An 18462-nucleotide genomic window follows, 5' to 3' on the forward strand; every position below is an offset into this window, starting at 1 on the left:
GCCCATGGGCACCACAGTGCTTGGCAAGACTTCCTGGTGCTGGGTGGATTCGGCCTTCTGACTGGCTGGGTGGGTTTAAAGGCCTCCGGTTAGCCAGAGGAGATGCCTGAAATGTTGAAGAATTACTGTGAAGACTTTGGCATAACCTCACTTAACGACACTCCAGTTTTGGGCTGGTGCCCACCCCCCACCCCCAACTAAACTCTTCTCTCGTCTTCTTCCCATCTGTCTAAACTGCAGCTCAAACCTGGCATTGGAACATGCATATCAGAGGGCTGCCAACTCCAGTGGAGGGAATTCCTGGAGATACACCAGGGGGAGGTGGAATTTGGGGCAGCAGAAGGAACTTAGAAGGGTGTGGTGACATTCTAGGACTTTGGTTTCCCCTAGACTCTATGGCAGCCTTTCTGAACTTTTTTTTTACCATTGAGAAACCCCTGAAACATTCTTTAGGAAGCGGCTCAAACGTGCAGAATACGGTTGGGAAGCAGAGCTTTGGACACGCCCACCTGGGGGCCCTCCCCTCCCCACCCCCTCCAGGCCCCTCATTGGCTATTTGGGGAGGCCTGGCAGGTAACATGACCACATGTGGTCATACCACCCAATAAATGTTGAACAAATGTTAAAAATATATTTGAAAATTAATTAACATCTACCCATTTGGGAAACCCTTCCAGGACCTTTAAGAAACGCCAGGGGTTCACCAAGGCCTGCTGGGGAAGGCTTGACCTATGGTATTCCAAACACTCTGATTTAGGAAGCTGTGCTACCTGATAGGTCAGTGGTTCTCAACCTGGGGGTCGGGACCCTTTTGGGGGTTGAATGACCCTTTCACAGGGATCGCAGCAGGGCAAGCAGCTTGGCCGGGGGGGCACCATCGACACAACAGCCTTGTGGAGTAGATCGAGATACAGCGTCTGTCTGGAGCAGCGGAAAAGAGCAAGATGAGCATGGTAGGACAAGAGGCAGGACTGAACTGAGAAACCCCAGGGGGAAAACAATTTATATAGAGTGATGAACAATGGATCTTTATGCCATTGGCCAGTTTTGGTTTAATTTCTGCGAAAGAACCCTTTTATGGTTGGGGGTCACCACCACATGAGGAACTGGATTAAAGGGTCATGGCATGAGGAAGGGTGAGAACCACTGGGCTAGGGAAACGGACCTTTGTGCTCTGGAGGTCCGTTATAATTCTGGGAGACCTCCAGCCCCCTCTGGGAGACTGGCGACCCTAACGGAGGGCCTGACTTCTGGACATGTCCTTGCTCCTGAGGCAGCCCTTTCTGCAGCATCTGTGTCCAAAATGGATCTGTGGAGAGTACCGGCGGGGAGAAGCAGGACCAGCGATATTCCCTTCGGGGCTCCAGGGAAATTCCCCGCAAGGCAGTCTGCGGAGCTCTCCCACCCCTGGAAAAAGCCAAACTGTGCAGTCTGTGAAAGGGAAGCGAGCAAAGGACTCAGAGATGGACATCCCGGGAGAAACAGGGCAGGGGAGTCTCTGTTGCCTGAAGCCACAGGGCTTGCCTGGGTGCCTTTGCCCTCGTGGGTGTGGTGATGGTGGTGGGTGTCTGTGTCTCCTCTGCTCCTTGGCTTCCGGCAGATCATCTCCTTAGCTGGGGCCGACCTGGCTGGAGGACACCGAGGAGACTTCAGTTTTCTGGGAAGAGCTGGTGACTTCGGAGTCCTCCACCATCGGCTTTCCGCACACCATCTCCAGGATGCAGCCTCGGAACTGGGGGTGGGGGGAGACGAGAGGGGGTACTTTAGAGTTATAGAGCCTCTTGTGGCTGGTAAGGCAGCAGACATGCAGTCTGAAGCTCTGCCCGTGAGGCTGGGAGTTCGATCCGAACAGCCGGCTCAAGGTTGACTCAGCCTTCCATCCTTCCGAGGTCGGTAAAATGAGTACCCAGCTTGCTTGCTGGGGGGTAAACGGTCATGACTGGGGAAGGCACTGGCAAACCACCCCGTATTGAGTCTGCCATGAAAACGCCAGAGGGCGACACCCCAAGGGTCAGACATGACTCGGTGCTTGCACAGGGGATACCTTTACCTTTACCTTACTTTAGAGTTGGCTGGAGGCTGGGGAGGGGGGTGGGGAGGCTATAATACCATAGAGCAGAAGTGGTGCTGGCAGTGGCACATGGCAATTGTAGTCCATGGACCTCTGGAGAGCCACAGTTTGGCCGTTCTCTTATCTGATCTTAGAACTATCATGCCCTCCTCCTTTAGCCATCTCTTTCCCAAAAGGAAGCGTCCCTGACGTCCCCTTCTCATCTTGTTCACCATCCTCTGCATTTTTTCCCAGCTCTGGCTGACCTTTGGACATGTGGGGACCAGAATTGTGCGCGGCCTTCCAAGTGGGGCCGCCCTGTCATTTCACGCAAGGGCATTACTGGCTGTTTTATTTTCAAGGTAAACAAAAAAGGAAAGGTGCTCGCTTCTGGAAGGGTCTTTGGGGAAGGAGCCTAACTGGGGGGGGGGGGTCATTTGGGACCTGCCAGCCCTTCAGACCAAACTGGCTCCATCCAGGTTCGCAGGTGTGCCGAAAAGGACACCGTTCCCCCCTCCCCTTGCCCCCCCCCCCGGGCTTAGACTCACGTGTTTGTTCATGAAGCAGTAAATGATGGGGTTGTAGACGCAGGAACTCTTGGAGAAGAAGGCTGGGATGGTGACCATGCGCAGGTCGATGCCATGGCTGCGGTTGTTCACCATGTACATGGCCAGGGCCGCGTAGGGGACGTAGCAGAGGCAGAAGGAGCCGACCATCACCACCACCATCCGGGACACCTCCCGCTCGGCCTTCTGGGTAGTGGCGGACTCCTGCTGCTGAGCTGCCACCTGTGGGGACCAACGGTTCAATTTGGGAAAACAAGCAAGTTGTGAGGAAGAGGCTACAGAGCTGCACGCGCATCCCCATTCGCCCCGGGCCAGGGGTCCCCGGCTTTTTTGAACCGCTGGGCATCTTTGGGATTCTAGCACAGCGTGGTTGAGGGCAGCGACAAAATGGCTGCTGCAGGAGGTGGAGCCAAGCACAAAATGGCTGCCACAGCTGACTTTCCATCACGCAGCGCAGATTCTTGTGCTACCAAATGGATGTTTTTAAAAGTCTGCACAGCCAATCAAATCTCCAATGGCCAATCAGAAGCTGGTCAAAACTCCCATCTACTTTCTAAAAAGCACTTGGCAGGTGCCAGGGGAGGTTTTGGGGAACGCCAAGGTTCCCACAGGTACCACATTAGGGACCCCTGCCCTGAGCAAATCACAGAGCTGGGGAAAGGGGCAATGAACCTGATCCGAAGTTTGGAGAATCCATCTCTGCAGGAGGCTAAAGCTGAATGAGGGGTGTGTGGTAGAGGTTTGTACTGTGGTGCGTGGTGTGTAGAGCTGCCAAGTTCTAAAAGTTTGGGAAATTCCTAATGGTTTGGGGTTAGGCAGGCCAGCCCTAGAGATCCCCCAGAATGACAGCTCATCTCCACAGTACACAGATCGATTCCCCTGAGGAAAATGGCTCCTTTGGAGGGTCAATTCTGTGGCCTCGTGCCCCTTTGAGGTCCCTGCCCTCCCAAGCTCCACCCTCACATCTCCAGAAGTTTCCCAGCCTAGATCAGGCACCCCCCCCCCCCACATCCCCTGCTAGGAACCAGGGGGCCTGCAGCCCATGGAAGGTGCGGATTGGGGAGTGACTTCACTCCAGGGGAGAGCCAGCTTGGTGTCGTGGTTAAGACCGGTGGCTTCTAATCTGGTGAGCTGGGTTTGATTCCCCGCTCCTTCCCCACATATAGCCAGATGGGTGATCCTGGGCTAGTCACAGCAGTGAGAAAGCTGTTCTGATGGAGCAGGAATATCAGGGCTATCTCAGCTTCACCCACCTCAAAGGGAGAGGAAAGGGAAGGGGATTGTAAGCCGCTTTGAGACCCCTTTGGGTAGAGAAAAGCGGCATCTAAGAACCAACTCTTCTTCTTCTTCAGTAGTCTCAGTGCTCTCTCAGCCTCGCCCACCTCACAGGGTGTCTGTTGTGGGGAGAGGAAAGGGAAGGCGACTGGAAGCCGCTTTGAGACCCCTTTGAGTAGAGAAAAGCGGCATATAAGAACCAACTCTTCTTCAGGAGGTACAATGAAGATTAAGAGCTGCTTTTGTCCCCTGCTTTCTTCTATCTGCCTCTGGCAACTTATCCCCCCCATTGTCGGTGGCCGAGTGGACCTGGTGATTCTAGCGCACAAGCATACCCACAAGCACACGCATGCCCACGCAGATGGTGTGTACTCACGGCGCGAAGGGCGCTCAAGAGCTGTGAGTAAGAGAAGATGATGATGCTGAGAGGCACGATGAAGCAGAGGATGAAGAGGAACCAGGTGTAGTATTCGCTGTAGTACTTGGTCCCCACCGTGTACCAATCTGGGCCGCAAGAGCACTGCAGGCCTTCAGGGATGAACCTGGAAGAGAGGCCCAGATTCAACCGCAGGGGAAGGATCCGGGGGAGAACGGCTCCAGCTGTTGTCTTCACGCGTTGACCGACCTACACTGCTGGTGTCCTCACTCTGCATCACCAATCACTGGTCCCCACCAAACTGGTCCCCATTGCAGTAGTCAACTGGGCCTCTTTGAGCTGGATTTGAGATTGGTTCAGAGGATGACCTCTGGTGGGAAGCAAGATCTGACAGCTGGGCAATCTCTTTTTGGCCTGTGGAATGCCAAGTGGGTCACCAGTTGGAGAAAGGGACAGGAAACTGGCTGGAAACAGTTTTGAGGCCGAATTTGATTTTCTTTATAAGGAGCCCTGCCTGTTTCAATTAGCACAAGTGATGGAACCAATTCAAAACAATTATTATTATTATTATTATTATTATTATTATTATTATTATTATTAAAACAATGGCCTGCTTTTATATTTTACAGCCGAATGTCCGTTGCTTCCTTGTCCATTGACACTGGGGTTCTCTGCATTCTTGCTTTCCTTTTTCTTCAGGGTTTTTTTTTCGTGTTCCAAATGTGTTTTGCTGCCTCTAGTGGTCAGATCAAGACTATTCAGGTTTATTTCCAGCATAAAGTTTAAATCCACAGGGAGTTACGCTGAACATAAACCTGTGTAATATTGAATCAACCTCTAGAGGGTGCCAGACATATGCAGAACAGACCTCCCTCCCCAGAGAAACAGGAACTTACAAGCAAGGAAAATGAGCATGTAGAAAAACCCATTCTGGTGCAAATTTGCCTCTGAACCTGCCACATTTTCTGATGTCCCTTTGCCCTGTTGAACTACAGGTGTCCGGCCTTGTGACCCATCCCTCTTTTGGATCCCAGGATGGGCAGGAATTTTGGCTGGTTCGTGAACTGAAGAAACGCCCCAGATTTTCACAAATTTCACAGTTCATGAAGAGCAGAATATAGGGATTTATACCTTTGAATTCTGCTTTTCACAAAAAAACCCACAGCAGAGCGGCAGGGGGGATCTGCACTGCTCAGCTTTTGGGTTTAAACCCCCCCCTGCTTTCTGCTCCTCCTGAAAAGCCATGGAGAGCAGATGACCTCCAGGGCCATCGAGTCCAACCCTCTGAAGAAATGCAGGAAATTCACAACTACCTGCCCCCTCTCAGTGACCACACAATTCCTTGTCCAGATGATGCCCCCCCCAAAAAAAACCCAGAATCCTTGGCTAGTCTGGTCTGGAGGAAATTGGCCTCCCGACCCCAAAGTGGTGATTGGCATTTCCCTGGGCCTGCAAGAAAGGGCCACAAGAGTCCCTCCTGCCCACCCACTCACACCCAGTATTTGAAGATTGTGATCATTTCACCTCTTAGTCACCTTCTCTCCAGGCTAAACAAAGCTCCCTCCGCCTTTCCTCCTACGCCTTCTAGCACAAAGCTTCCCCCCTCCCTTGTTCCCTGCCCCCACCTCACCTGCTCCACCCAAAATAGGGCGGGATGGAGACTCCGACCCCGATGACCCAAGTGGCCGCCACCACCAGGGAGGCGTGCTTGGCGCTGAAGCGGAAGTTCCCGAAGGGCTTGCAGATGACGACGTATCTCTCCAGGGCCAGGAACGCCAAGGACCAGCCAGTGACCAGCCCTGGGCAGAAAAGGCAGGCAGGCAGGAAAGGTCTGGAAAAAGTTCACTCCAACAGAAACCCAGGATCCACCACCTCTTAACGCCTCTCTTGGGATCTGTTTGTTTACTTGATTAGCTTACAGCAGGGGTAGGGAAACTGCGGCCCTCCAGGTGTCCATGGACTACAATTCCCACGAGCCCCTGCCAGCGAATGCTGGCAGGGGCTCGTGGGAATTGTAGTCCATGGACATCTGGAGGGCCACAGTTTGCCTACCCCTGGCTTACAGCCTCCCCATTTATTGCACTGTGTGTCTATTTTACCCTGACCTGGAAGGGCCAGCCTAGCCTGATCTTGGCAGATCTTGGAAGCTAAACAGGGTCAGCCATGGCTAGTATTTGGGTGGGAGAGCACCAAGGACATCCAGGGTTGCTATGGAGAGGCAGGTGAGAGCAAACCCACCTCTGAGCATCTCTTGCCTCTTGTCAGCGGTGACTCGATGGCACTCAGACCTGAGACCCTGGAGAGCAGCTGCCAGTCAGAGTAGGAGATCCTGATCCTGATAGGATACGATTGACTCCATGTAAGGCTACTTTATGGGAATGCACAGAGATGCAATTCCTAGAGACCTTGTGAGGGGAACGGTAAACCTGTAGCTCCTGGACGCCACGGAAATGGACACAGTGCTCTGTAGTGTAGTGTCTGGAGCAGGGGTGGCCAAACATAGGCTCTCCAGGTGCCCCTGGAGACATCACATGTGGGCAAGGGTTTATGGGAATTGTAGTCTACAGACGTCAGGAGAGCCACAGTTTGGCCGACCCTGCTCTATAGAGTGATGGACTAGGATCTGAGTTCAAATCCACGCTCCGCCATGGAATCTCTCCAGGTGACCTCAGGCCACTCTCAGCCTAAGTTACCTGTTCTGTGTGTGTGTGTGGGGGGGGGGGGAAATGGAAGAGAACAGGATGATGTAAGCTGCTTTGGAGAGGTGTAAATCAAATGATTCCGAATTCCCTAATGGCAAAAGCTGGGTCAGCGATTCCCCGGCGGGACCCAAACTAGGAAACCTCCCTGGTCGATAAGGCACAGGTTGGCCCGCTGGCAGAAGGAAGGGGGGCCGGCTCAGTCAGTCCCCCTCCCACTCAGCGGGCCGCCTCCTGACCGTCTCATCTCGGCCCTTGTGCTTGACCGTTGTATTTACCTGCCAGGGACCCCAGGAAGGCCTCGAGGGCGCAGACGTGCTTCCCAAAGACAAAATAGCCCTGAGAACTGGAGACGAAGACGGTGAAGACGGCGACGGTGCAGAAGAGGAAGCCGGCCGCCGAGATGTTCACGAGGATGTAGTTGAGGGGCTGGCGCAGCTTCTTGTACTTGACGATGGCGACCAGGATGATGGAGTTGAGCGGGGTGCCCGCGAAGAACACAAACCCCATGAAGGCCGTCTGGAAGTAGAAGGCCCACATCGGGGCAATGTGGTACTGGGGGCCATCGAACGGCCCCACCGAGGAGATGTTCGCGAAGAGGTAGAAGTCTTCTTCTCCGGACATCCTCCCCGGGGCTGGGATCGGCGTGCAGGACCGAGCGGTCAGGGCTCGGACCCGCTGTTATAGAGTGCCGGGGGAGGGAATCCACTTAGGGGATCAAGCGGGGATCAGGCACTAATCCTGATCATCCCAGAGCAAACCTGGGGATTAAGGGCTCCTAAGGGCCTTACCTTCTGTCCCGTAAACCCTTCCGAGAGAGTAATCCCATTTGGCCTGCGGTTCGGAGCGGATTGCGGAGGGCGGAAGCCACCCGCGGCAGTCGGGCTGGACTCAGCTTTGCTCAGGGGGGCTGAGAACAGGGGCCGCCCCCCCACCCGTCTAATCGGGAACTTGGGAGCTTGCAAGAATTGATCCTTGCTCTGCAGGGTTAGGTAACCGAAGTGACCCACACAAGGTGACACGTCTCGGACTCCCAACTCGGGGACGGCCAATTCGTGGGAAAGGCAGGGAAGGGAAGGGAGCTCAGTGGGGTGTGACGGTAGGGCCATTTTCTCTGTAGGTGGGCAGGAAGGGGTGTGCCCGTGTTTCTCTCTTGTGGCCTTTCCTTGCAGACCCAGGGAGTTGTTGATCACCCCTGTGCGATGGGAGGTGAATCTCCTCCAGCCCAGGCTGATTCCTTGAAGGCTCAAGGGGGTGGCAGGTTACAGTAGATGAGCGATTAGGATGTGAGTGTCCATAGTGCAGAGGGTTGGACTAGATGACCCATGATGTCCCTTCCAACTCTAGGATTCTATGATTTTACAATTCAGGCTGGATTCTGGAGATTTTTGGTGTGAGAGGGATCATCTGCGGTGGGCAGGTAGTTGTGAGTGTCCTGCACTGTGCAGGGGGTTGGACTAGATGACCCTGGAGGCCCCTTCCAACTCTAGGATTCTGTGGTTCTGTCTGCAAAAGAAAAAAGGCAGGGTGGTGGTGGGGAGACACTGTTCTGGCTTACGTTTATGCTTTCAGTGGCAGCTGCTTATCGCCTGGAGATAAACCACATTCCCCTGCCGATGTCTGCACATCAAGCCCTTCCTCATTCAAGGCGTAGTTGCAGAGAAGAGGGACAGAAGATAGCAACCCTAACCAGTGACTAACTAGGGTTGCCATCTCCAGGTTGGGGAAAAACAGGAGACTTTGGGGGTGGAGCCTGCAGAGAGTGGGGTTTGTGGAGGGGAGGGGCTTCAAGAGGGTCTAAGGCCACAGGGCCCCCTTCTATACAGCCATTTCCTCCTGGGGAACTGAACTGTCTTGTCTGGAGATGAACTGTAATTCCGGGGATTCAGCAGGTCCCCCTGGAGGCTGGCATCCCTGTGACCTTGGAAGTGCAGCTCTACCTCTTGCATCTTCACTTAATGAAAGCAAATCTGCTTTGGAGTTCAGGGGGCTCTACTCCCAAGTAAGCAGGCTGCAGGGCAATGCAGCACGCAATTCAGTGTACGCTTTGTTCCCAGCCGTGTCCACGGAGGAGAGGCAGGCTGAACGTTCTCCGGGCTCCACCCTGTGAGCGGCTGGTCGGACTGGCTCCCAAACCCCAGAGCTCTCCCTCGGACGTGGCAGGACAAGCCGGGCTTCGGCCTAGGAGGATCGCTGCCTCTGAGCCAAGAGAGGGTTAAGCGCTTGGCTGTGGGCCCGGCAGAGCCCCTGGCCGGAGGGACACCCCGCCTCCCCTTGGCCTGCCAGGAGCAGAAGGCATCAGGCGAGCCAGAACTGCCGGTCTGCCTGAAGAGAACATCTGGAAGGCATCTGTCACAGCTGGCTCGTTGGTCTAGGGGTATGATTCTCGCTTAGGGTGCGAGAGGTCCCGGGTTCAAATCCCGGACGAGCCCTGCTTTTTGTCCGGCAGAAGCAGAATTAAGTCAGATCCCATAAGGATACATTCAAATGAGTTGGTCTGAAGTACCACAATAAAACCAGAGTCCAGTAGCACCTTTAAGACCAACAAAGATTTATTCACGGCTCACGCCGTGAATAAATCTTTGTTGGTCTTAAAGGTGCTACTGGACTCTGATTTTATTAAGTCAGATCCCTTCATTCTAGTTTCTCAAACAAACCATACCAACCAGTTTCTCTCTGCAGGCCAGACATACCAAAGGACTCCGGGGGAACTTCATCGTTTTGCAGATTAATTCTCGCTCACTTACCGTCTCTGTAGGCATGCAGTTTTGCACGTATGCTGCCACTGGAGAATCTGCAGGAGTTACTTGAGAGTGACTTCTTTCTTTCTTTCTTTCTTTCTTTCTTTCTTTCTTTCTTTCTTTCTTTCTTTCTTTCTTTCTTTCTTTCTTTCTTTCTTTCTTTCTTTCTTTCTTTCTTTCTTTCTTTCTTTCTTTCTCTCTTTTCCCCTCTCCCCTCCCTCCCTCCCTTGCAGAATTCAAATTATCCTTCCTTCCTTCCTTCCTTCCTTCCTTCCTTCCTTCCTTCCTTCCTTCCTTCCTTCCTTCCTTCCTTCCTTCCTTCCTTCCTTCCTTCCTTCACCCTGAGTCCTATTCTTCTCCTTCCTTCCTTCCTTCCTTCCTTCCTTCCTTCCTTCCTTCCTTCCTTCCTTCCTTCCTTCCTTCCTTCCTTCCTTCCTTCCTTCCTTCCTTCCTTCACCCTGAGTCCTATTCTTCTCCTTCCTTCCTTCCTTCCTTCCTTCCTTCCTTCCTTCCTTCCTTCCTTCCTTCCTTCCTTCCTTCCTTCCTTCCTTCCTTCCTTCCTTCCTTCCTTCCTTCCTTCACTGAGGGGCTTGGCTGAGGGGGCGCAATTGGCCCAAGATCACCCGGCAGTCTTCCATGGCAAGAGCTGGGATTTGAACCCAGGCCTCGGAGACAATAACCGGACACTTCCAGCCACAAGCTCCTCCGTATCAGTTGCTATTGATCTGTAAAGCTTCATCAGGGAGTGGGTGCCTGCAGGCTGAAATGTGAGATTAGGGAGGCAAAAGGAGGAAAGAATATTCATTGTGCTTTGGGGTCAGGGAGGAATTTCCCCCCAGGTCAGATTGGCCTAGGGATCCTGAAGGTTTTGTGCTTTCCTTGGGGCATTGAACCCTGGGCGGGGGGGGGGGGGGAGGCAAGTGCGAATTTGTTGCATTGTGCAGAGGGCTGGACTCAATGACCCTTGAAGATTCCTTCCAGCTCTATATTTCTGTTTCCTGTGCTTTTGCCTCAGGTTGAAGCAAAAACAACTTCGGGAAATACAGGTGACAAGTTTGAGGAATTGCACCAGAAGGCTTTTCTCTCCCCAGGAATACACATTAGCTTGATCGATGGTCTCCAGGCGTTGCCAGCATGCACACCTTAAAACACCTGGCAAGGCACTGCCACAGCTGGCTTGTGGGTCTAGGGCAGTGGTCCCCAACCTTTTAATCACCGGGGACCAGTTAATGCTTGACAATTTTACTGAGGCCCGCTGCTTGCTGGGGGCGCTGCCAGCAGCAGCTGCGCAGTGGCACGCCGAGGGGGAGCCCAAGCCATAGCGATCACTGGAGAGCACCAAAGGTGAGCTGGTGGCAGGGTGGCAGGGCAGCCCCCAAGGCAGTAGACAGGGAAGAGGACAAGGAGGAGCAGCGGACCGGTACCGACTGATCTACGGACCGGTACCGGTCCCCAGACCGGGGGTTGGGGACCACTGGTCTAGGGGTATGATTCTTGCTAAGGGTGTGAGAGGTCCTGGGTTCAAGTCCTGGATAGGCAATTCTGCTTGTTTTTTTGCTTAAAAACATATGCTGGGAAAGGTTGAGACATTTTGTTTTTCCCAATAAGAAGGAAAATATTGCCTTAATTTAAGTCTTCGACCTTTAATGTACCACAGGACTCTTTCAAAATTTGCCTGCAATGGACTAGCGTGGCTGACCTTCTGATGAACAGCTCTCAATGAGATTTGCAGGCTGCACAGGAAAAAGGTAGGGAAGGTGTTAGATGGACTCTCCCTCTTCTGTTTTATTGTGCAGCTGCATTTATTGGCATTGCTCCGCCCCCTGTGCTTTAAATAGCAGCCTGACAGATGGAAGTTTCACAGGTGAAGGTTTCCTTGGCATGGATATAAAGAACGGGGGTGGGGGGACACCACCTATTTGCTAAATTTCAACCTAATCCAAACTAAGTTTGGGCCAACCTAAGCACATATTCAGTGGCACTAATCCTCTGAATCCAGGAGGCAGCATCAGGGAAAGACCTCGGCCTCTATGACCTATTATTGGACCTCTGAAGAAACTGGCTGGCCCCTGGGTGAGATGGGAGGCTGGACTTGAGGGACCCTCCCTGGCCTGACCCAGCAGGGCTCTTCTGAGGGTCTTCTCAGGGGAAGGCCTCGGCCTCTCTGCCCTGTGGCTGGCCCTTCGGAGGAACTGGCTGGCCCCTGGGTGAGACGGGAGGCTGGACTGGAGGGACCCTCCCTGGCCTGACCCAGCAGGGCTCTTCTGAGGGTCTTCTCAGGGGAAGACCTCAGCCTCTCTGCCCTGTGGCTGGCCCTGCAGAGGAACTGGCTGGTCCCTCGGTGAGACGGGAGGTTGGACTGGAGGGACCCTCCCTGGCCTGACCCAGCAGGGCTCTTCTGAGGGTCTCATGAAGGACTCAGTTTCTCTGCCCAGTTGTTGGCTGTTCAGAGGAACTGGCTGGCACCTGTGTCTCAGGCAGAGATCTGGTCCATCCCCTCCTGCCTGGTGCTTTTTAACTGGAGATGCCAGGGGTTGAATCTGGGACCTGCATGCCCAGGAGAGGCTCTGCCACTGAGCCATGCCCTCTCCAGTGCCCATGAATCTTCTGCCCTTGGTCTGCCCGTATTGTCTACTCAGACTGGCAGGGGCTCTGAGTTTCAGTTCTTTCCCGTCCCTTCTGCCTGCTCCTTTTTAACGGGAGATGCCAGGGTTCGAACTGGGGACCTCGTGCATGTTGAACAGAAGTTCTCCTCCTTTGCCATAGCTCCTCCCTGCTCAGAGCCATCCATCGTTTGGCACTGCCGGGCACTCGCGTCCCTTCGCAGGCCTTCCCTGGGCCCCGTCGCAGCCCCCAACTTTGGAGCAAGTGGGAGGGAGAGCTGCCCCACCCTGGGAAGGATAAGCAGGGAAAGCAGCTTAAGGCGAGGTGCTTGGGACAAGCCCCTGACCTGGGGGGCAGGTAGAGGATTGAGGGCAGCCTGATTCCTGCGACCCTCTGCTGGCTGGCTAATCAGGAAGTCAGAGGAGAAACAGGGACTGGCTCCAGAACCCAGCCCTGGTCATGATGCTGGTCTGTGTTCCCTTCTCTTCCCTTAAAGCCACTGCTGGAGTAGAGGAGCCTGACCTAGATTTAATCAGACAAGGAAAGCAAGATGAACAGGCCGGCTGTGCCGTTTCGGACAAAGCCCTTCCTCCGTTTTGCAAGAACTAGAGTCTGAATTGAGATCTAAAGTCACTCTGTTCATCTTAATAAAATCAGAGTCCAGTAGATCCTTTAAGACCAACAAAGATTTATTCAAGGTGGGAGCTTCCGAGTGCATGCACAGAGTGCATGCACTCGAAAGCTCCCGCCTTGAATAAATCCTTGTTGATCTTAAAGGTGCTGCTGGACTCTGATTTTATTGTGCTACTTCAGACCAACATGGCTACTCATTTGAATCTGTCCGTCTTGTTTTGCTTCACCTGAATTCTTTTCAGCGACCTATTCCACGTTTTCCCAACCAGGGTTTTGTGAACCCCTGGGTTTCTTGACAACCCTGGAAGGGTTTCCCGAACGGGTGAGAGTGATTTAATTTTCTACATATTTTAAAAACCTGTTATACATTTATCAGGTGATAGCCATATATGGCCATGTCGACCCCCCCCTAAAGTGGCCATTGAGGGGCCAGGAGACGGCGGGGAGGGGAAGGGTCCCAGGTGGGTGTTTACACAGCTCTGCTTTCCAACCATACGCTGCACGATCGCACCACTTCTGGAGTTTTTTGAAGACCGAAGAGTGTTTCATGGGTTTCTCAGCAGTAAAAAAGTGGAGAAAGGCTGCCCTATACTGTTTTTTTGGCCATGTGGTTATTATCCATGAGATGAACATTCATGTATATGCTTTGCAGCAACACATACGAACATAAGATAAGAATGAGATTGGGAAATTATCTATTCAGACTTTATTTGTGCCATTGCACAGTTTTCCTTGGATGACGTGCCCCTCACTCCAGCACCGAGTGCGAGTCCAGCCATCTGCATGTGTGGGGGTGTCCCCCCCAGCCACTTGGGGCGAGGTCACGTTTTTTAACCGCCCTTGTAGCTCTGCACATGCAGTCAGCTGGGCGACCTTGGGCCAGTCCCAGTTCTCGCAGAGCTCTCTCAGCCCCACCTGCCTCACCGGGTGCCTGTTGTTGGAAGAGGAGGGGAAGGTGATTGGAAGCCGCTTTGAGGCTCCTTCAGACAGTGAAAAGTGGGGTACAAAACTCTTCTCCTTTTCGCGCTTGGCGTTAGAATATTTCTGCTTTCCGCTGGCCGGGCTCTGGCGGCGATGCTGGCCTCAGGGGCAGTGAAGCACAGGCAATATGTTTTCCCATGGGGATGCTGTGGTCCGTTGCCAGGGCAACGCGGAATCTGGGACTCCTGCGTTTCAGGTAAAGAGGGATGTCGTCTGGGCCTCTCTGTCTGCTCTCTTGGCTCGGAGAGGAGCCTTGCTCTGAGAGAGATGTGCGTTTGGCACGCAGCCACAAAGCTGAGATGGAGACAACGCTCCCTGTCCAATGTCTGGCCAGCAGGCAGAGAGAACTGGGGCTTAGACAGGTCGCTAGACTAGAGGGGCTTTTGAAGGATGATCTGTATACAAGGGGGCAGTAGCACATGCATAGCAGGGGACCCCAAAGATTTTGAGCCTGTGGCACCTTCGGAATCCTGAGACAGGGCGATAGGCCCAATGACAACATGGCTGCCGCAGGACGGGGAGGCAACCACAAAATGGCTCCCACAGGAGGCGGAGCCAACAGCAAGTTGACAGGAGGTGAGGTAGGCAGGCTGCAAAGAGAAGCTCTTCAACACCTCCGGCTTAACAGGGCGCTTTCAAAAATGAACATGCCGTTTTAAAGGGTTTTCTTGTGTGCACACCTTACATTCAACCTCCCTGGGGTGACAACTGCTGCTGAAGCCATTTAAAAATAAACCTGCATGGGCTTCCCAGATCACCAATGACCAGTCAGAAGCCCTGCTGAACACAAGCCTGACTTGCCCCCCTCCCAGCCCTTGGCGGGTGCATGATGCCCGTGGGCACCGTGTTGGGGGACCCTGGTGTATGATCCAGGACGGCTGCGTGGGAAGGCTGCTTGATGCTGCTATGGAATGCCAAGAAACAGCAGCCAGTCTCAACTAGGGAGATGAGGATGCTTCTGTAGGCTGTCTTCATCTCTTAGCTAAGCATGCCAAAATGAGGACACCGGGGGGGGGGTGGATGAGGAACAAGACTGAATGATACACTAAGACCCAGCCTGGTGTTGTGGTTAAGAGCGGTGGCCTCTAATCTGGAGGAAAGGGTTGGATTATCCACCCCACATGCAGTCCTAGTTCTCTTAGAGCTGCTCTCTTAGAGTCATTCTCCTAGAGCTCTCTCAGCCGTGCTTCCTCGCTGTTGTGGGGAGAGGAAGGGAAGGGACTTTGTAAACCAATTTGGGAATCGGGATTCGGGACCGCCCCAGCTCCTCCTCCTCCTCCTCCTCCTCCTGCAGGATGTTCACAATGCAAGGACCTCAGCTGCATCATAGGATAAGCACGACTGCTCCCTGGTGGACATTGTGCACAGTGTCAATGTGCAAGGAAGGCATTCACGCGGCTCCTTCGAATCATGACCTTGAGGGCATCCAGTGAAACTCATGGGCAGTAGATTCAGGACGAGCAACCTCCTGCCTAAGAAGACTTGTTAGGCACCGGGTGAGGTGTTGGGGACCCCCATCTGACAGGATCGCCTTGAAAGGTCCTTGGTCCTCCCCACTCGTTTGTATCTCAATCATAGAATCCTAGAGTTGGAAGGGACCTCCTGGGTCATCTAGTCTAACCCCATGCACTGTGCAGGACACTCACATCCTTATTGCTCCTCCACTGTCACCTGCCACCCCCTTGAGCCTTCACAGGATCAGCCTCTCCATCACATGGCTCTCCAGCCTCTATTTAAAGATCTCCAAAGATGGAGAACCCACCACCTCCCGAGGAAGCCTGTTCCACTGAGGAACCGCTCTAACTGTCAGGAACTTCTTCCGCAGGTTTAGACGGAATTTCTGTTGAATTAATTTCATCCCATGGGTTCTGGCCCATCCCTCCGGGGCATGAGAGAAGGTGTGCTGCTTGCCCTCAACCTCAGAGACATGAGGTGAAGGATTACCAGAGGCAGGACTGTCTCTGCGGGCTCCCTTGTCTGTGGAACCCCCTTGCACAGCTGCTGACTTGGCCCATAATCTGAATATTTGGTGAAGACTTCTGTTTGCTAGGCCAGACGCTAGGCCAGACCAGGGCTTCGTGAAACGCTGGCATTTCTTGATGGCCCTAGAAGGGTTTCCCAGACAGGCATGACATATGAGACCAAGACATAGGAGGAAAGGTTGGGGGAGATTGGTCTGTTTATCCTGGAGAGGAGACGACTGAGAGGGGATCTGATCACCATCTTCAAGTATTTAAAAGGCTGCCATATGGAGGACGGAGCAGAGTTGTTCTCTCTTGCCCCAGAGGGACGGACCAGAACGAATGGGATGGAATTAATGCAAAAGAAATTCCGTCTCAACATCCGAACAGGCTTCCTCGGGAGGTGGTGGGTTCTCCATCTTTGGAGATTTTTAAGCAGAGCCATCTGATGGAGAGGCTGATTCTGTGAAGGCTCAAGGGGGTGGCAGGTGACAGTGGAGGAGTGAGAGGGATGTGAGTGTCCTGCACAGTGCAGGGGGTTGGACTAGATGACCCAGGAGTTCCCTTCCAACTCTATGATTCTATGATTCTAGGTAGGAGTTAATTAATTTCTAATATATTTTTAAAATTTGCTAAACATTTATTGGGTGATATACCATATATGGTCACGTCTTTCTCCCCTCAAATTGGCCAATGATGGGAAGGGGAGGGGTCCCAAGTGGGCGTGTCCACAGCTGTGCTTTCCCACCATACTCTGCAGCATTGGGACACTTCTGGGCCTTGTTCCAAGGGGTTCTCAACACTAAAAAAGCTGAGAGAGGCTGGGCTGGGCTTTGATAGGCCTAGGTGCATTGTGTGCCAGGGGAGCATTTTGTGCACCACAGCACTGTCCTCCAGCACCAGTAGCACCAGTAGCCTTCCTCTGGTCCAAGAGATTTTTGTTGCATTAAGGGACTTCCGGGGGGAATGGAGAACCGGACATTTCGCATGGTAGGCCATAGGAAAGGACCAGGGGAGAAGGCGTTACACTGCCAGCCTCCCCTGTATACTTTGTTTTTCTCCTTTTTAACAAAAATCAACTCTGATTTCCTCTCATCGGTGGCTCAAGTCTGAACAACCAGAACTTCAGTGCTGTTATCATATCAGCAAAATTTGGGGGCTTGGTATGTTTTTGCACTGGCGTGATGTAGGGGTTCTGAGTGCCACAGTGTTGGAGACCTGGGTTCAAGTCCCCTCTTGTGCCATGGAAATTCACTGGCTGACCTTGGGCCAGCCACTCTCTCTCGGCCTAGCCTACCTGAGAGGGTTGTTGTTGTGTGGATAGAATGGAGAAGAGAGGAAAGGATGCAAACCACTTTGGGCTCCCATTGATCAGAAAGGCAGTGTGTAAATAAACTCAATCGATAAATAAGTTTTATTTTGTCAGCGGAAGGCTCTTTGCACGAAGGAAAGCACTGCTCTAGCGGAGCGGGTCCCCGTTTAACTGTTCTCAGTGATATTCTTGGCGTATAAAAATGAAATTTCCGGTTTCGTCCGCATCGTTTTGACCCTGTGGCTCTATGTGGCTTTTGAAGGATTTTTTTTTTCATTTTAGCAGCAAGCTATTCCAGGATGCTTTCAGGATCAGCTGCCTCAGACACTGCGAAGCTAAAATGTTGCGGGATGCAAAAGTCTTAAACAAAATGAAAATGAACATCTGAACACCAGAGTGCGCGTCTGGCAATTGGCAGGAAAAGCACAATCTCTGTTGTGGGCCAGGAACACCCCTTCTGCGCCTTGGTCCCTCTCTTCCCGACCGAGTTGAGTGTGGGAGGGTGCACCAGGTTGGCGATGTGGCCTGCCAGGCTGCAGGCGCGGGAGGTGCTGAGCATGCACCTGTGAGTGGGTGTGCTTGCGGTAGGGTGCCAAAGGCAGGGCGCATCTCTCTGCGTAGTGGTGTACAGGGTGTGCTTGTAAGAACAGAAGAAGAAAACGAAAACAGCCTGGGTTTCACTCCCCACATAACAGACACCCTGTGAGGTAGGTGGGGCTGAGAGAGCTCTCAGAGAATTGTCACTGGCCCAAGGTCAACTAGCTGGCTGCATGGGGAGGAGGAGTGGAGAATCAGACCCCGTTCTCCAGATTAGGGTCTGCCACATGTTGGCGTAGTGCTCCATGCGCAGAGAAGCATGTGCCCCACAATGCCCAGATTGAGGAAAAGGGGTCATATTTGTTCTTCCAGAACTGGGTTAGCCATCCATGGTAGGGCGGATGTGGAGGAAATGGCTCTGGGCAGAGTGTCTGCTTGGCCTGCGGGAGGTCCCAGGGTCAGTCCCTGGCAGCATGTCCCGTCGAAAGGCTCAGGCCGTGGGTGCTGTGAAAGCTCCCATCTGAATAGACCACACTGACCCTGAACGACCTTGAACGCAGCCCTTCCTGTGTTCAAGGGAGGGGCGCTGGCTCTGGGGCAGAGCATCTTCGGGGCATGCACAAGGTCCCAGGTTCAATCCCCGGCAGCGTCTCCCATGGAAAGGCAGCGGATGTGAAAGACGGAGACGGTCAAGGAAAGAAGCCCCTTTCTCCCTTTCTCCCAGGAC

The 18462-nt window shown here is 53.2% G+C and overlaps 1 protein-coding gene and 1 non-coding gene across 2 annotated transcripts; one reads left to right on the forward strand and one right to left on the reverse strand.

Moving 5' to 3' along the window:
* Positions 1-1079: 1079 nt before the first annotated feature.
* Positions 1080-7590, reverse strand: OPN1SW (opsin 1, short wave sensitive). Its single transcript, XM_077340423.1, has 5 exons — positions 7245-7590; positions 5898-6066; positions 4268-4433; positions 2599-2838; positions 1080-1732 (listed from the first exon to the last, which is right to left on the reverse strand). Exons 1-5 carry the CDS (start codon positions 7588-7590, stop codon positions 1610-1612), a joined length of 1044 nt encoding a protein of 347 aa, XP_077196538.1. The 3' UTR covers positions 1080-1609.
* A 1736-nt stretch (positions 7591-9326) lies between these two features.
* Positions 9327-9398, forward strand: TRNAP-AGG (transfer RNA proline (anticodon AGG)). Its single transcript has one exon. It is a non-coding gene; the product is annotated as a tRNA-Pro (tRNA).
* Positions 9399-18462: the final 9064 nt, after the last annotated feature.

Source organism: Paroedura picta, chromosome 5 (genome assembly GCF_049243985.1).
Source record: "Paroedura picta isolate Pp20150507F chromosome 5, Ppicta_v3.0, whole genome shotgun sequence".
Lineage (NCBI taxonomy): Eukaryota > Metazoa > Chordata > Lepidosauria > Squamata > Gekkonidae > Paroedura > Paroedura picta.

Excerpts from the sequence above, each read along its gene's own strand:
- OPN1SW (XM_077340423.1), bottom strand. The coding sequence starts at position 7,590 with ATGTCCGGAGAAGAAGACTTCTACCTCTTCGCGAACATCTCCTCGGTG. Across the intron at positions 4,434-5,897 it reads CCCTATTTTGGGTGGAGCAG|GTTCATCCCTGAAGGCCTGC; the intron begins GTGAGGTGGGGG and ends CCTCTCTTCCAG. Across the intron at positions 2,839-4,267 it reads TCTTGAGCGCCCTTCGCGCC|GTGGCAGCTCAGCAGCAGGA; the intron begins GTGAGTACACAC and ends TGGTCCCCACAG.